The sequence below is a fragment of the Mchenga conophoros genome, linkage group LG3, assembly GCF_057382185.1.
Source record: "Mchenga conophoros isolate Kocher_MC1m ecotype Shallow Benthic linkage group LG3, M_conophoros_male_GT1.1, whole genome shotgun sequence".
Lineage (NCBI taxonomy): Eukaryota > Metazoa > Chordata > Actinopteri > Cichliformes > Cichlidae > Mchenga > Mchenga conophoros.
In genome coordinates, this window is record NC_140528.1 from 1,887,759 (window position 1) to 1,906,901 (window position 19,143).

General features: G+C 40.3%; 1 protein-coding gene across 1 annotated transcript in view; it reads left to right on the forward strand.

Moving 5' to 3' along the window:
- The window catches only part of LOC146576956 (protein NLRC3-like), a 91,426-nt gene that overhangs the window by 49,494 nt on the left and 22,789 nt on the right, over positions 1–19,143 (forward strand). The window contains exons 7-10 of the mRNA XM_085268140.1: positions 342–515; positions 9,595–9,768; positions 17,173–17,219; positions 17,368–17,546. Coding sequence (XP_085124266.1) covers positions 342–515; positions 9,595–9,768; positions 17,173–17,219; positions 17,368–17,546 — 574 coding nt within the window. The remainder of the gene's footprint in view (positions 1–341; positions 516–9,594; positions 9,769–17,172; positions 17,220–17,367; positions 17,547–19,143) is intronic.

Sequence of the window (19,143 nt, forward strand, 5' to 3'; positions counted from 1 at the left end):
TGAACTCTCAGAGGAAAACTGTGAAGCTCTGTCCTCAGTTCTCAGCTCGCAGTCCTCTAGTCTGACAGAGCTGGACCTGAGTATCAGAAAGCTACAGGATTCAGGAGTGAAGCTTCTGTCTGCTGGACTACAACGTTTAAACTGTAAACTGAATACTCTGAGGTCAGATCAGAAAACAGTTTGTTGTTAGAATTATTCAATTATTTAAGTTCATACATATGATGTTGTTTCTTAGTATGTTTATGTTTCCTCTAAAAATAGAAAGTCAAGATTTAATGTTGTGAAATGTATTAACAAACTCAACATGAGTATTTGTTGTATGACTGTCTTTTATTTTTCAGACTGAGTGGCTGTAACCTGTCAGAGAGAAGCTGTGAAGCTCTGTCCTCAGTCCTCAGCTCCCAGTCCTCCAGTCTGAGAGAGCTGGACCTGAGTAACTCTGACCTGCAGGATTCAGGAGTGAAGCTTCTGTCCGCTGGACTAAAGAGTTCACAGTGTGCAGTGGAAACTCTCAGGTCAGGATTCAAACTTTTCCACAGATGATCATTTGAAATGTGACTTATATTATTGTATAAACAGGTAACCTTTATACAGCTGTCAAGTGAACTTTTATTTACATTTGAGTGGATAATTGGACTCCGAATTACTTTCAAAAGTAATTGGCGACTACCGATTGGTTTGCTGTTAGTTTTTTATTCACAGTACTTACTTAATTTTAAAGGCTGATTTCTCAAAATGAGATGTTTATCTTTTCTTCTACAACACTTGGAGCCACCAAATCTTCTTGCTTCATTTATTCATTACAGTTTGATTTAAAGAATATTAGACTCATAACATAATAAATACATTTATTTCACTTCTTCTTGAGAGAAAGAAAGGGATGACTGGGTGAGCTCCAGTGGTTCATCCCAGCAGAGAGAGCAGCACACTGGGCTGCAAATGATCACAGTAGTAATAGCCATAGTTTGATAAAACAGGCATTCTTACCCTGTAGATAATACAGGGTTCTGGTGCCGATGTGGGGGAGGGGAGTCGCCCGGTACTAACTACATACTGAAGTGTCTTGTGTTCCAAGAACACAACGACCAAGACAGAGAGATCCTACTGGCAACCTTCTGGTTACAAGATGAGCTTCCCAACCCCCAGAACCGCGGTCTTATCCTCCAGTTCTGTGTTGATGATAATCACATAATAGGAGAGCAGCTGGGCATCCAGTGGAAGTGTGATGGAAATCAAAATCCTGAATTGGATTCGGTGCGGTTGCGTTACTATTTTTCAACAACCAATCTTATATCAGCTGCATGGAAGTAGCTATAAGTAATCTGGGCGCTACAGCTTTAACCCTTTAAGACTTACCATAGAACCAAGTCCGCCACAGCTTATATTATATTTTTACATGCTGTGGAGCCATTTTTGGGAGCATTTCAAGTTGCTCTACATCAATACAACCATTACAGCCTAAATTTTAATAATATGCATGCATTAAGTGCATAGAAATTACATAAATTGCAAAAAGTGCAATAAACTAAAAAAAATTTGAAAATCGTTTTTGTTTTTTAACATATATTTCTAGTTAGAGAAATTTAAGAGGCTTATCCCTCAAAACTGTAAATGCAAAAAAGTTGCACAAAATAGTTTCCCACCACATGAAATTTATTTTGAGTGTCTTCATAGTTTTATTTTTGAAATACACTAATTTCTATACACTGCAGGAAAAACGAAAATAAATATTATAGTGCAAATTTGCAAAAAAGCAGCATATGCATCAAAATAAACTATTTCCAGCAGTGCAATATGAGTCCTAAGCATCCCAGAAACAACACAGAAAGTCAGAAAGTCAAACATAACTTTAAAAAACACTAGTATAGGGTTATGAGGCCATGATGGTAAAAAATACATTTCTGCAAAAATGACATCACTTCCGGTTTTGGGCAGGTCATGGCGGATATGCGATAGTTCACGCTGATGTCAATTCCAAAGTAGGAAGTGTTACAAACAGCTGATCGGATCGGCAAAGCGTGTTTCTGGAATATTATGTTACGCAAAACAGAGTGTGCCCACTCTGACCGGCTTTAAAGGGTTAAGCAGCTGCATGCACTCCCGCGGACAGCGATCACTTTCTGGCAGACGATCACTTTTTGGCACAACACCTGGAGCTAAGGGGGCAAAACAATCGCATGAGTGCTGCTGTTTGGCTGAGGAAGAATAAAGTATTCATGGTAAGCCAATCACATGACCACTTCAAGATTACAAAGCAACAAGGTGACATATACCAGTTTTTAAATTGTGTTGATAGGTCACATAAAACCAGAGTCATGATAAACAATATATACGCAGCGTTTTTTTCCTCAATAGTTTCGTCACTTTTACTGTCTAAGGACAGCACAGCAAGCACTCTCTGCTTATGAGCAAAAAAAACCCAAATCATCCCTTTCCTGTTGGTGGAAAAATGAACCATGTCGACCAATCAAAAAAATGATATAGCAACATGACATTTGGTTGTTTAGGAAGAGGGGGAAGTTTTAGGAGTGACGGTGTGAGATGTGAGAGATTTGTGACGTTTAGCGTATTTGGAGTGTGTGCATAGTATGTTGTGTTGTGTAGTTAGTGTGTAGGGGAAAAAAGAACAAAAAAAGTTAGTGTGTAGTGTAGTGGATAGTTTTATGTTGTCTGTCAGAACAATGAGGCAATTGCTGAATGTTAAGTGCCCTGAGGCGACTGTTGTGATTTGGCACTATATAAATAGAGTTGAATTGAATGGAATTGTTACAGGTGCTGCCACAAAACCAGCAAATGCAGATTACAGTGTAAACGGTGTCTCCAGGTAGAAACAGCAGTGATACACCTGCTGCTGTCAGACCTGCAGGTATCAGGCTGTGATGTTCTCCTTTATGGTGGACAGAAATTATTTTTTTGGAGTGGCACAAATAATTTGTGGCATCTTATTTAATGCAGAACAGCTGATTGTTCTGTAAATAGTTTGAAATAGTTATTTTTAAAAAATCAAGGTAAAAGGTAAATTGTTACAAATAACAAAATGGTTGTTTGCAAACCTTGTGTATAGGATTTTAAGGGTGTTCGTCTTGTAACCGGAAGGTTGCCGGTTCGAGCCCCGGCTCGGACAGTCTCGGTCATTGTGTCTTTGGGCAAGACACTTCACCTAGCGCCTACTGGTGATGGCCAGAGGGGCCGATGGTGCGATATGGCAGCCTCGCTTCTGTCAGTCTGCCCCAGGGCAGCTGTGGCTACAACTGTAGTTGCCTCCACCAGTGTGTGAATGTGAGAGTGAATGAATAGTGGCATTGTAAAGCACTTTAAGGCCCGAAAAGCGCTATATAAATGCAATCCATTATTATTATTATTATTATTATTATTATTATTAAAATATTATTAAAATATTATTAAAATATTAAAATTATTAGATTTCAAGTTAATGATTTATTAAACATGTTTGTGGTTGTAACAGTAAAAAATATAACTTTTTCTACTCATATTGTTTTTTGTCTGATTTTAGGTCAATTGTGTTAATACAGTATGTCAAAATGAAAACATAACTGTAAATTCAGACACGTGAGGTTGTGCTGAAAAGAATGATACCAAACAGGCAAAGTAAATAGTTTTTAAAGGTGGAATATAGAGGTCAAATCAAAAGTAGTTAAAAATGGCCAATTATACCCTGGACCCCAGAGGGTTGAACATTTTTTTTAAAGTAACGCAATAGTTACTTTTCAAGTAATTAATTACTTTTAGTAACTGACTTACAATATTTTAACTCTAAGTAACTACGTAGAGTTAACTATAGTTAGTAGTATAGTTACTAGAGATGGCACGATACCACTTTTTTATGTCCGATACCAATATCATAAATTTGGATATCTGCCGATACCGATATGAATCCGATATAATGTTTTTTAATCAACAAAACTGTTTTTTAAATATCTTGCTGCATTTTGTATAAGTTCATACTAAAGTTTAAAACAACAACTACACTAAAGCTATTCTGTTATACCTGTATGCAAAAAAAAATATTTCATAGTTCAGCAATACTGATCAATCTAATAAACTTAAACCTGCACCATCCTCCCTATTCTGGTATTTTAAAGAGTACTTAGCGTAAATATTAAGCAACCTAACTAATAGGGTTCCAACTCCCAGCAACAACAAAATTAAATAAATAAAAAATAGGGAACCACCCCTCACGCTCCACCTCATGATGCTTAATCGACGTAATCAACCTTAATTTGATGCAGTGTGAAAAAAAAATGCACAGAAATCAATTATTTTTCAAGAAATATTAAATAGATTCAACATCTTTCTTCAACAAAATTGCAGACTGCACAGATGGTACCTTCCCAAAGGAAAAAGTACTATAGCTTACTAGGGTATATATATTAGAGTTAATAGTCACTATATACAGTAATTGACTGCTATTCCTTTTACATCAAATTAAAACTTTGGGTGTCAGATAATTATTTATTAAAAGCTCGACATTTTAAATGAGAATAAGAAAGAAAAGTATGTCTTTGTGCCCCCTTTTCCCTGTTAATGCCCTATCGGCCCCCCTGACTAAACTTTGCTAGATCCGCCCCTGCACAGTTACCAGCGTCAGCTACGTAGAAAAAGATCCTGGTGTAGAAAGTAATATTAAATAAATTGTAACAACAGCTTATCAAGCTTAAACGTGCTGCTGTTGTTCAGCCGCTGGTTTCCTCTTTCTGGTGCAAAGTGGGCCAAAAACAAACAAGAGAGACGGACTCGCGACAGAAAAGCCGATCAGCTGATCATTAAGCAGTTTCATGATTGAAGTAGCAGCAAGAAGAGGCAGTCGTTTGTTAAGCTTAACGCAGGAATGCTTTACAAACATTCAGAGATGGACTTACACACTTGCTTTACTTCTCTCGGGATAACTTTGTCGGAGATGAAATGCCAGGTTGCTAGCGAAGCTCCAAATGCTATCCAGACCACCGACAGGTCCCGCATGCCACAGCCGCTCTATCATGTGATGCATACTGCTCCGACGTGCTAACGTTCTGAGGTGAGTTACGGCGTGTTGCAAGTTTTGTGAGGTGCTTTCGTGATATTTAATGGATCGGATTACATTTTTTATTTTTCTCCGATATCCGATCCAGTAATTTAGGTCAGTATCGGACCGATACCGATACGTAATATCGGATCGGTCCATCTCTAATAGTTACTAGTTACTTCTTGGTAACTACTAACTATAATTACTTGTTCAAAGTCACTTGCCCAACACTGATCCCAAACCATCTCCACTGGGTTTAGGTCAGGTGACTGTATCCTCACTACAGACCGAATAAATCACCTGAATTTGGAAGTCTGCCTCCGTGTTCTTTAACCGGAGCACACCCACCGTACCTGGCCACTCTAAATCAGCTAAACTCCTGGAGACAACACTTTGTCCATTTTATTTAGACACAGCGGCACCTCTGAAGCAAAGTGTTGTCCATTCTTCAAATTTCTATCCCTGGATAAATGAAAATACTCAAAATTTCAAGAGATATTCTGTCAAGTTAGAACGTTTATGGAAGGCTTCCAAGCTTGAGGTTCATCGAGTACATCTCAAGGAATCAATATCCTCACTTAACAACATGATAAAAAAGCTGGAACTGAATAGTTTTCAAATCTAATGGCTTCAGAAAAGAACCAAAGTATTGTTTGATACAATTATGAAAATTGTCTCTCCTGATATTCCTCGTGTACCAGTCTATACTAAATCTGATTGTAATGAATCATTGAACGAACGTGGAAAAAACAGTTGCAGAACAACTTAACGACTTTCTGGAGAAAAACAGTGTTCTGGACATTTTCCAGTCTGGTTTCTGTAAACTGTCCTCCACTGAGATGGCTTAACTTAAAGTGTGTGGTGACATTCTGATGGCAGCAGACTCTGGAGAGTGCACTGAGTTGGATGTCTCCTCTGCTTTTGATACTGTTGATCACAGCATCATGATAAATAGGCTGAAGGACTTGTTCAGGATTACTGGTGTTGCTTTAAAATGGTTTGTCGTATCTACTGTATCTGAGAGATCTTTGACTGTCTGTATGAATCATGTGTTGTCTGAAACATCCGTTCTGCCTTCTGGGGTACCTCAAGGATCTGTTTTAGGCCCGATTCTCTTTTTGGTTTATATACGTCCTCTAGGCCACAGGTGACAAACGCCAGGCCTCGAGGGCTGGTGTCCTGCAGTTTTTAGATGTTTCCTTGATCCATCACATCTGATTTAAATGGTTAAATTCCTCCTCAACACGTCCTGAGGTTCTCCAGAGGCCTGGTAATGAATTTGATTCAGGTGTGCTGACCCAGGGTTAGACCTAAAACCTGCAGGACACCGGCCCTCGAGGCCTGGAGTTCCCCACCCCTGCTCTAGGCCAAATTATCAGATATTACAATAATATTTCTTATCATCTCTACGCTGATGACATTCAGACATTAAGTTATACTGTTCTTTCAAAGATTCTCAGTTTGATACATTTTCTTGTTTAAATAATTGTCTTTCAGGAATCAAATAATTGTGAAACTTCAACTTTCTCCAGTTTAATACGGATAAAACAGAAACTTTGATCATTGCTCCTGATCACATGTCTTCAGAAATTAGGCAGCAGATCAGTTTTTAGGTCCTTCCATTAAATCGAGTCTCAGAAACGTAGGTGTTATTTTCGACAGTTCAATGTTGCTTGAGAAACTCTCTAAACAACTGTTTCAAAACTGTTTTTATCATCCAAGAAACATTTCTAAACTCAGACTGGTGTCAAAGGCAGAACTTGAGATGATTCTTCATGCTTTTATCTCTACTCACTTGGAGTATTGTAATGGTCTTTTTACTTGTCTCAACAAATCAGCTCTGGAGCTTCACACTGTACAGAATGCTGCGGCGAGACTTTTAACTGGCACAAACAAGAGGTCACACATTACTCCAGTTTTGGCTTCTCTTCATTGGTTGCCACTAAATTTTAGGGTTCATTTTAACATTATACTCATAACTTTTAGAGCTGTACATGGTGAAGCTCCTCAGTGCATCTCTGACCTGTTGAAACCTCATGCTTCATACCGAGCACTTAGGTCTTTAGGTCAGAGGTCACTATTGGTCCCACAGACTCGGTTCAACACACGTGGGGATCGAGCTTTTCAGGCACCGAGGCTGTGGAACTCCCTGCTGTTATCTTTATGCTGTCTAGACTCCACTGACTCTTTGAAAAAGCAGATGAAGACATTTCTATACAAACGAGATTATGTGCTATATAAATATATTCTACTTACTTACTTGAATAATAGTTCATTTATGAATATTTTTTTATTAAAATATTTATTTTCTTTACTTTATCACCCAATTAAATTATAATTCTGTAAATAAGGGTGATAGTGTGGCCTGTGTAGGTTGTCTTCAGGTTCTCTGCTTCCTCCCACAGTCCAAAAACATGCATGCTGGGTTAACTGGAGTGATTGTGAGCATAAATGCATAAGTGTTTACCTGGCTACATCACCGTGGTTACTGATGCTGAACCTATAACCTGGTCTGGATCAGGTTATATTCAGAGTGTGTGTTTTAAAATTGACTGAAGTGCCTCGTTTTCACTGAGCCTTTCATTTACAGAAAGCTTTAAGTGTGATATAGATTCAGTCATATCTGACTAATGTCAGTGAGTGAGGCCGAGCTGTAAAGTCACATTTCTGCTAATTAGCACACCAGCTAACTAGCACACCGGCTATCTAGCAAACCAGCTAAGTAGCAGACCAGCTAACTAGCGAACCGGCTAACTAGCACACTGGCTAACTAGTACACCAGCCGACTAGCGAACCGGCTAACTAGCATACCAGCTAACTAGCACACCAGCTGACTAGCGAACCGGCTAAATAGCACACCGGCTAACTAGCACACCAGCTAACTAGCAGACCAGCTAACTGCAGCCACAGGCTGAAGGACGATTAAATGTAGTGGAGATATCAGGGATTACACTGGTGTGTCCGATTCACTCTTTAGCACTCCAGTCACTCTGGTGTGTCAGCCAGAGCACCACTGAAGGCCTAGCGTGTGGAATAAGGAGCTTAAGGTTTGGTTTGAGGCACTTTATTCTTTCACTGATTGATTCTTGTGGCTGTGATCACGTGTGTGGTTTCTTACAAAAAGGAAGTACACAATACAAATACATGACAAATAAGATGAATAGATAAGATACATATCCAGTTATATCCATACGTCAGTATAGCTAACATAACCATATATAAGGTCAAAGATCACAGTACTATAATGCAGTAATGTTAAACACAAAGGTGTATATCTACATAAATCTATCCTATCAGTGATCAGAGTACTGTAGTATACTTCTACTACTTACACTATACAAACTAAACTGCATTAGTGTGACTTTAAGTTACCATCAGTACAGACGAACTGATGGTAGTTGGACAAAATAAAGGCATTGCAATTATTGTGAAGGGCTTCCGGTTAAAGTAAGATCAGCTGATTACCTCATAACAAATTGTTTGCTATAGAATGCAGCTCCCAGTCTTCATTAATATCATGTACTGTAACTCCCAGGTCTACAGAGAGACCAACAGCTGGTGCACGTTGTAACGCTGTGGCTGTCGTAGTCTCTCCTTTTTCTACAGCTCATTTGTTCTTCTTGTGATGGTGCGTCTTGAGGGAGGCTCATACATGCGGTCATTTGTTGATCCTAAGAACGTTCCTCAGACCGACTTCTTCAACAACACTAATTGGCCTGAAGTTTGTAGCTACTCACTTCACTGTGGCGTCTGTTAGCTTGTCTTTCTTTGGTTTATCTTGACTCCTCCCACTAGCTGAATCTACGTAGTCTGCCCAAGCCTCCCACCTCTGTTTGTTTGGGTGGTTTGTTTGCTGCCATCAACAGCGTGTAATGCATTTAAATGATACTTCAGACTTGAAGTACTCCGACGATAAAAAACTCAACTTTGCTTAAAAATAACTTTAGTTGTATCAACACTGCCCTCTGGAATAATTAGACTTTGGTGACAAACTGATGTGATCTCCATGTTTCCTTTGTTGGACTGTGGGCGAGTGTCAGAACTGGATGTACTGAGTAACATGTGGAGTTTAAATATGTGTCAGTTCCAGTTTTAGAGCTCTAAAGTGCAGCTATCATGTTAGGAATATGTTAGGAATAGACAGGAACACTGAGCACACTGAGGTCAAATCTTTATTTATCCAGTTCATCTGTAGGCTGAGCTCAGTCCATCCATTTAGTGAAATGATGTTTAAAGGTCTCCTTGTTCTGTGAGCGTGCACAGATCCTGAAGCAGAAAGCCTGGGTTAACAGAGAAATGATCATCACTGTGATGATGCTCACCATCTCTGACTGGGATTTGAGGTTTTGTCAAAGCAGCAAAGAAAGCCTGGCTATGTTGGACTGGGTGTGGAAGCAGCTCCCAGTTTGAGTTCAGGAGACAGACACCCTCTCTACTTTGACGATCAGCTTCAAACTTTCCTTTTTGATAAAACTTATAGTTAGAGCTGGATCAGGTGACCCTGAACCATCACTTAGTTATGCTGCTATAGAGATGGATAACAGATGGATTGTTGTTTTGTGTGTCTGCAGTCTGTCAGGCTGTCTGATCACAGAGGAAGGCTGTACTTCTCTGGCCTCAGCTCTGACCTCCAACCCCTCCCATCTGAGAGAGCTGGACCTGAGCTACAATCATCCAGGTGACTCAGGAATGAAGCTTCTGTCGGCTGGACTGAAGGATCCAGGCTGGAGACTGGACACTCTCAGGTATGGAGAGAATGTCTGATATAGGAGGAAGAGCTGGAATCATTTCCTGTGTCTTTCACTCACTTCCTGTTTGTTTCCTGCAGATGAGACATGAACAATCACACATGCAGGAATATTTTCAGGGACAGACACACTAGTCTAGCTGGATAGTACATGGATATTTATGTAGGGGGTCTTCAAGGAGTCTGTTTGCAGGAACATTAATGATAACTGATAAGTCATGTTGAGAGTTTCATTAAAAGTAGACTTACAGTTAGGTAATATTTGGACAGAGACATTTTGTAACTTTAGATACAAGTATCAGCCATGTGTGTGTTTCCCATGCTGTATGTCCACAGTCACAGTGACAGTCAGTGACACTGACAGAAGGATGAAACAAGGCTGTGAATCATTTCAGTCTGTGTGTGTGACAAAGAGGCAGACAGGAGCAGCTAACATTTGGAAATGGAAGCTTACTGGAAACACTACATTCACGGCTGAATTCACAATAGATTTGTTCTCAAGTGCACATTTAGCAGCTAATGCTAATACTGTTTTCCCTTTGCTTTCTACAGCAGCTATTGCTAAGTAGGCCACTTTGCTCCGCTAAGGATTTGTGTGACCATGATGGAGACTCTGATAAGCTAATGCTGCTAAGCTAATGCTGTTTACGGGCCCTGTTAGAATCAATATTTCATTCTCATTCTGTTGTTTGAGAACAATATTAACGTTTCACATCATTATAACACAAGAGAAAAGGGTATTGGCATTAGCTACTAGTGCTTATTCACCTCAAATTACCTTTAGCTGCTAATGGCAGCCTACTTAGCATTAACTCCTCACTAATATAATGCTAATTTACATCAAATTAGCATTAACTGCTCATATTGTTATAAGGAAAGAGAAAACGGTATTAGCATTTGCTGCTAATAATTATTCACCCCTAATTAGAATAAGCCGCTAAAAGCAGCCAACTTAGCATTAATTCCTCACTTTGTTGTTACCCAACGGAAAAGAGTATTAGTATTAGCTACTATCATTTTTAATAAGTAAGAGAAAACAGTATTAGCAGTAGCGCATAATGCTAATTCACGTCAACGTAGTATTAGTTAATAATGGCAGCCTACTTAGCATTAACTGCTCACTAATATAATGCTGATTCGCATCAAATTAGCATTAGCTGCTCAAGTTGTTATAAGGAAAAAGAGAAAACGGTATTAGTATTAGCTGCTAATAATTATTCACCCCTAATTAGAGTTAGCCCCTAATGGCAGTCTACTTAGCATTAACTCCTGACATTGTTATAATGCAGGGGAAAAGAGTTACCATTATCGGATAATGCTAATTCTCATCAAATTAGCATTAGTTAATAACGGTAGACTTCATATCATTAGCTGCTGTCATTCTTACAAAGCAAACAGTATGAGCATTAGCTGTTAATCCTTTTTCATCTAAAATTAGAATTAGCCACTAATGGCGTATTGTTAAAAAGTAAGAAAAAACATTGTTAGCATAAGCGGATAATGCTAATTCATCTCAAATTAGTATTAGCTAATAATGGCACCTGCTTAGCATTAGCTGGTCACATTGTTATAAGGCAAGAAAATATGGTATTAGCATTAGCTGCCAATTTCTATTTACCTAAAATTAGCATTAGCCACTAATGGTAGCCTATAGCAAAAACTTCTTAATGCTAAATGAAGTTAATTAATGCTAAGTAGGTTTAACTGAAATTAAAGTAGTGTTAGCATTAGCTGCTGATATTGTTAAAAGGTAAGATAAAACATTGCTAGCAGCAGCGGATAATGCTAACACACATAATAATTAGCATTACCTAATAATGGCAGCCTTCTTAGCATTAGCTGCTCATATTGTTATAATGCAAGGGAAAAGAGTTGGCAAAAACAGTGTTAGCATTAGTGGATAATGCTAATTCACCTAAATTAGCATTAGCTAATAATGGCTACGTACTTAGCATTACCTACTAATATTGATATAAAGCAAGAAAATATGGTATTAGCATTAGCTTCTAATGCTTTCTCATCTAAAATTAGAATTAGCCACTAATGGCATCCTATTTAGCATTAACTCTTCACATCGCAAGGGAAAAATTAGAATTCAATAAAAAAAAAAAAGTGTTCACATTAGCTACTTGTATTGTTAAAAAGTAAGAAAAAACATTGTTAGCATAAGGGGATAATGCTAATTCACCTCAAATTAGTATTAGCTAATAACGGCAACCTACATAGCATTAGCTGGTCACATTGTTATAAAGCAAGAAAATATGGTATTAGCATTATCTGCCAATTCCTATTCACCTAAAATTAGCATTACCTGCTAATGGCAGTCTACTTAGCATTAACTCCTCACTAATGTGATGCTAATTCACATTAAATTAGCTTTACCATTAGCTGCTAGCATCAGCCTACCTAGCACTAGCTGCTCACATTGTTAAAAGGGAAGAGAATACGATATTAGCATTAGCTGGTAATATTTATTCACCCCTAATTAGAATTAGCCACTAATGGCAGCATACTTAGCGTTAACTCCTCACATCGTTGTAATGCAAACGAGGCTAACTTGCATTAAATTAGACTGCTGTTATTAGCTAATGCTATTTAGCAGTAGCTGCTCACATTGTTATAAAGCAAAGGAAAACGATATGAGCATTAGGTTCTAATGCGTATTTGCCTTAAATTAGACGTAGGTGCTAATGGCAGCCTACTTAGCATTAGCAGCTCAGATGTTATAATGCTAGGAAAAAGAGTGTTAGCATTAGCCGTTCACATTGTTATAAAGTTAAGGGAAATAGTGTTAGCATTAGCTACTCACATTTTTAAAAAAAGTAAGTGTTAGCATTAGTGCATAATGCTAATTCATGTCAAATTAGCATTAGTTAATAACGGCAGCCTATTTAGCATTAGCAGATAATGTTGACCTTGGCCCACTGGAAAAGTTAAGAACTAAAGATTTAGGAGTGTTTCTCGATAGCTCTTTCTCGTTTGAGAAACAAATGAATTCTGTTATTAAAACCAGCTGTAAGGTTTATATTGTTGATTGTCATTTATGCTTAGAAATATTTACTCATATATGCTTAGAGTTGTATAATCGATTGCATAATGATAGAGGTTTGATCCTGAGTAGTCTGTAAAGACTCTGTGTGCCTTCCAGAGTGCTCTGGCATGCACACACCACTTGGGGCCATGAGAGAGGTCGTACCCTCTCTTACTGATTTATGGTGTAGGACAGGGGTCTCAAACTCAATTTAGCTGGGGGCCGCTGCAGGCAGAGTCTGGGTGAGGCTGGGCCGCATTAGGTTTTCCACAAGAAAGGCATGGTTAAAAAATTCCAATCTTCTCAAATCTCTTTATTTTTATTTTTTAACACAAAATATGAAAAATGAATAAACAAATTAAGAATTAATAAGAAAAAAAATCAATCTGTAATACATAAATAAAATAATAATAAGATATTTTTAGTCAGTGAACTTGTGTGTATCTTTCAGTCTTCTATATCTGCTGTGTTTAGATTGAAATGTCTGTATTAACAGTTCTATAACCTTCTTCTGAACATGAATGGAACACTGTAGAAAATGAACTGTTCTTCTGAACATGGCTTCTCTTGCCTACTCCTTGCTGCTAGAGACCTGGCAGTGTTTCCTCTCGCATAGCCGAGCCAGATTTGGCCTGAGGGAGGAAGCAGTTGCGGCCCTCAGTATGTCTTGAAGATGATCATCCGTAAGTCTGGACCTGTACTTGGACTTATTGAAGTTCAAAGTGGAGAAGAGCTTTTGGCACAAGTATGTGCTACCAAAAAGGCACATGGTCCGCTTGAACATTCGGGAAAGCCGAGGGAAACTAGGGCTCAAGTCTCTCAAAAATTGTCCAAGCTTGTCTGCTTTTCCACTCACCTCCCTGAACTTTGCTTTGAGTTCAGAGTTGCACTGCAGCTCAATGAGCTCCATTTGAAGCACAGAAGGGGCATCTTGCACATCAAAGGAGAAGGGGTCCGCAAAAATGTGAAAGGTGGCTCTGTGTGTCTTGAAGTCAGCAAATCTGTGATCAAATTCCTCCTGTAGCCTCAAAATGACATCAACATACTCGTCAGCACTGAATGGTGTGCCTGCATCCACGAGTGCCTTGCATGCTGGGAAATGGCAAAGGTTTGTCTGAGAGAGCTGAGCTTTCCAGAGCGCCAGTTTTGTGGAGAATGCTCTCACGTTGTCATAGGCAGCACTGACAAGTTGCCCCTGGCCTTGTAACGTCTTGTTCAGTACATTAAGCTCATGTGTCATATCAACAAGAAAAGCTGAGTCCATGAGCCATTTGGGATCAGTTAGCACAGGAACACTAACTCCATCCTTCTCCATGAAGGCTTCACTTCTGCTCTCAACTCAAAAAGTCTCTTTAATACATTTCCCCTGCTGAGCCAACGTACCTCAGTGAAGTCGAGCACATCCCCATATTCTGACTCCATTTCCTCTAGAAAAGCACAGAACCTTCGGTGCTTTAAGCCCCTGGATCTGATTTGGTTGATGCATTTCACAACAATAGACATCACATTGTCAAACTTCAGGCATTTGCTGCAAAGGACCTGCTGATGGATGATGCAGTGCAGAGCAATGGCCTCCTCCACGCCTTCCTCTTCCAGTTTGTTTTGTGCCACCAGTCCATGTTTCCTCCCTGTCATTGATGGCGCTCCATCTGTTGTTATTCCAACAAACCTCTTCCATGGCAAACCAACATTCTCAATGGCATCACACAGCTTGTAAATATCTGCTGAGCGGTGGTCTGGCCATGCATTGGAATTACTGTGAGCAGCTCCTCCATCACTTCAAAACTGTCATCAACACCACGGACATACATTGGGAGCTGGGCAGTGTCGGTGATGTCTGTGGTCTCATCAAGAGCGACTGAGTATACACTGAAACATTTGGCTTTCTCACACAGTTGGTCATAAATGTCACTTGACAGGTCAGAAATGCGATCTGCTGCGGTGTTGGCAGAAAGGCTGATGTTGCTAAACTGACCTTTCTTTCCCGGACAGACTATATTTGCAGCCTGCAATATGCACTTTTAGACAAATGCACCTTCTGTGAATGGCTTCCCTGCTTTAGCAATCATCTCACTAACCACGTGGCTCCGACTGCTGCATTATTCTCTTTGGTTGCTTTCTTGGAGAAATCTTGCTGCCTCAGTAGATCTGTTTTAAGACTGGCAACCCGGTTCGCTCTCTCGTCTCCCTGGTATTTTGCATCCAGCTCAGCATGTCTAGTTGTGTAATGACGTTTCAAATTGTATTCCTTGTGCAGCGCAACTTTCTCTGTGCAAATAAGACAGGTCGGGGTGCCCCTGTGCTCAACAAAGAAATATTGCATTTCCCACTTTTCCTGAAATTGTCGGTGCTCATCACCAACCTTTCTCTTCACCGCAGGCTTTGAAAAAGACATGTTTGGGGCTATGTGACATTTATAATTCTACTTGGTGTCACTGTCGCATTGAAGTTTCAATCAAGCGTTTAGCCGACGGACGGGGAACGTCTCAACGCGTAGAGAACGTCATTTCTGCTTCTTTTTCTTGCAACCGTAGCACGGCGATCGGCAGATAAAAAGCCGGTAGCAGTCTCCTTTGTTTTTACGCTCGATGTTCATGTCTTTCATGACGACACGAACACCGTGGCGTTTGCAGATGGTAGAAAGTGCAGGGATAGCGAGCGCAAAAAAGGCGACTGCTCACGGCGTCGGGCTGTTGTTACAGGAGAAAGAAGCGGAAATGACACCGTGACATATAACAAATAACATCAGCTGTTTCTGATGTTAGTTGTTTTGACTGCTTTTACATTATATTGAAATATATGTAATGTTCATGTTTGCTGCAATGCAAACGCAGTGATGCAAATAAAAACATGGAGCCACAAATTACGGTGCGACCCTATAATTAGTCCGGGTTACCGGGGACTGTTGTTGCCGATGAACAGGTGTCGCTATGTGACTGCAGACTAAATTGGGCTGCATTGAGTTCATGACTTTTCTTTTATCCCGCCGCCTACGCATCACTGTGAGAGTTAATATGAGATCTCTCTCTGTGGAAAAATAACTTTAAATCCCACTGACGTGTGTATAAATCTATATACGTATAATGTCCCGCTGGGCAGCAACTTAAAAAAACAACTTTTTTTGAAGTGTTGTGAACGCAGCGCGCTGGGGCGAATGTCGGCGTTTGCCCAATAGAAAGGAGGAAGCCAGCCAGGCACAGGAAAGAAAGAAACACTCCAGGGCAACGCTGCTGGAACTTTGACTCATTGAGAAATGTTTCCCTGCTTGCATCAAGCCCGGCTGGTGTCCCCTGAGATCCATATCCCACCCTGATTGGTGGGTTAATTCAGCTCCGCCCACAACACTGTAAAGTGTCATACATTATCAAACTAACATTACATTTTCATATTAAGGTGGGGCCAAAAACTATCGTCCGGCAGGCCGCAATTGGCCCGCGGGCCGCGAGTTTGAGACCCCTGGTGTAGGAGGACACCTACTCTGTGTCTGGTTAAGTATAAGAGCCCTTTGTTAGGGGGACCGCTGGACTCTTAGCACCAGCTTTGGGGTCACAGGGTCACATCTGGAACACACACACACACACACACACACAGACACACACACACACACACACACAGACACACACACACACACACACACACTATGCACAGACTGGTACTCTTTGTTCATACCTGTGTAAGACGTCATAATGAACTTGTGCATATTCATGTAAGCTCAATAAAGAGCAGTGTTACGAGGGAGCAGACGAGAGCGACTGAGGTCAAGTGAAGGAACGGCGCTGTCACAGTTCTCTCCCTCATCAATTGTCTGGTTCCAGCGGTGGGTCTGTGCTAGACGACCCATCACCAGCTTTTTCCACTGGTTACCAGTACGTGGTAGAATCCACTTCCAGATCTGGTTGTCTTTAAATCTGTGAATGGATTGGCTCCATCTTATCTCTCTTTAACAAAAGAATCCAAGTGGAGCCCTCAGGTCTGCAGATAAGCAGCTTCTGACCAGAACTAGACGTAAAAACAGAGGTGAGCTTTATCGATGGCTGCAGCCAAACTCTGGAACAGTCGCCCTTCACATCAGGTCGTCACCAACACTGGACATTTTTAAAAGCCGGTTGGAAACACATTTGTACTCTGTAGCTTTCAATCCTGACCAGTCTTTATAGTCATTACTGTGTATGTTTCCTATTTTCTCTCTACTCTGTGCAGCACTTTGGCTCAAGCTGTTTTTAAATGTGCTGATAAATAAATGTAGATTTCTTTGAATAAAACAGTGGAGCCGAGCTTTGAGCTCAGTGTGTAACAGTGTGTGTGTGAGAGCCATGTAATGTCCATGTGTGCATGCTGACTGTGCTGCTCTGACCCCCCTCCTCCTTTCAGGGTGGAGCCTGCTGGAGTCCGATGGTTGAGACCAGGTCTGAGGAAGTGTAAGTGTGTTTTTAATGGGATTCATGAAAACAAAGCAGCACACATTCAACCATCTTCATCATGTCAGGAGTCATCATCAAAGTGTCAATCAATGAACAGATGATGGATCAATAACTGCAGCTGGATTGTGTTTGTTCTCTCCATCAGATTCCTGTCAACTCACAATCGACACAAACACAGTGAACACAGAGCTCCAACTGTCTGACAACAACAGGAAGGTGACACGTGTGGAGGAGGTTCAGTCATATCCTGATCATCCAGACAGATTTGATTACTGGGAACAGCTGCTGTGTAGAGATGGTCTGACTGGTCGCTGTTACTGGGAGGTCGAGTGGAGAGGAAACGTTTGTATATCAGTGAGTTACAGAAGCATCAGAAGGAAAGGACGCAGCTATGACTGTTTGTTTGGAAACAATGATCAGTCCTGGAGTCTGGTCTGCTCTGATGATGGTCCTGGTTATGCCTGAGACTCTTCATCTATCAGTGCCAAAGAATATGGGAAATAGCAACGCACAACATGCACATTACAAAACAAGCACATGAATCAGCATTACATTCATTAGTGAAGTGCTGACGTTCGTTCCTAAACTTTGGGCCTTAATTAACATCACTGTGAACTAATGTTTGCTTTGCTTCTAAACCAGTGAAGCAGCGAGGGGCTTTCTGAGGTTCCTGCTCGTAAATGCCCAAAATGAGTCGAGTATTTCTCTGCAACTACAAACTCTGCTTTCATCAGAGGTGTAAATATTACAGCACTGTGTCAGAGTCACTGAGGCTGGAACACAGAAAAAGGAAGTAGATGTATTTATTTTTAGGCTTTATTGCCTGGAACCACTTTAAAAATACGCTTTGGGTCACAATTAACTGCAGAAAACCAGGAATCCACATATGAACATTATCTGTGCAGAGATTTATGCTTCTGAAGGTAAACAGTGAAAACTTGCAGCACTAAATGCACAGATAGCCAGGCGTTTCACATTTTGGGACCATCTGCCAGTTTTCATTTCTTAGGTATTGAAGAGCAGAAATGATTGAATTTTATTTACATGCTTAAAAATGTTTGCTTTTGAATATTATTTGAAGAATTACCCACACACTCAGGCACTGTGGGCCTGTTTCCCTTTGCACAACCGAGTGTTGGAAACGGGCCTTTTCTCTTTAAACTCTGAGGGGCTGTAACTTTGGCTTCTATTGGCAGATTTGCATGATTGACCCTCTTTTTAAAATAGTTTTAGCCAAGAGAATCAAGCTAACATCACTGTTTTTACGTCAGCTCACGTCACACGAGCTGTTTCAAGAAAAGTCCTCCTGTCACACAGCAATGCCTACATCAATCACACCACTCTGCTTAAATAATAATAATAATGTTTAGTGAAGCAGGTGAAGCAAAGGGCTGCTTTTAATAGGCTGGGAGACCCAGGTGTGCTGCTTTAGCTGCTGAGCCTCTCATGCTAGCCTCCATCTATAAGCTGGGATCACAGGAGCACTGCAGTCCTGACTAGATCAAGGATTGTTATTCATGCAGGTGACAAAAGTTTACATTCACAGAGTCATAGGATTGAGCCTGGTTTGAAAAGCAGCTGTTTAATGCAGCTGCTTAGAGTTCACACACAGTAGAAGAATCAGACTTGAGTCACATTTCAAACACTGGAAAAATACTCAGCAAGTAACAATGAAAACAGCACAGACTCAGTATATCCTGTTCAGTCCTGTGTTTGATATGAATGTGCTGTTCAGAGAGGATCTCATGTCCTCTTTTACAAAGCCTTTGTTTCATGATGTTTGTGTATAAATGAATGTAGGTGTGTTTCTAAGTGTGAAGGAGCCCTGGGAGAAAAGACTGAAGCTTGTGCCAAAGAACAAACAGGAAAGAAAGATCAGCATTAATGAAGACGAGCACAGAAGGAGCCCAAGCACGTGTTG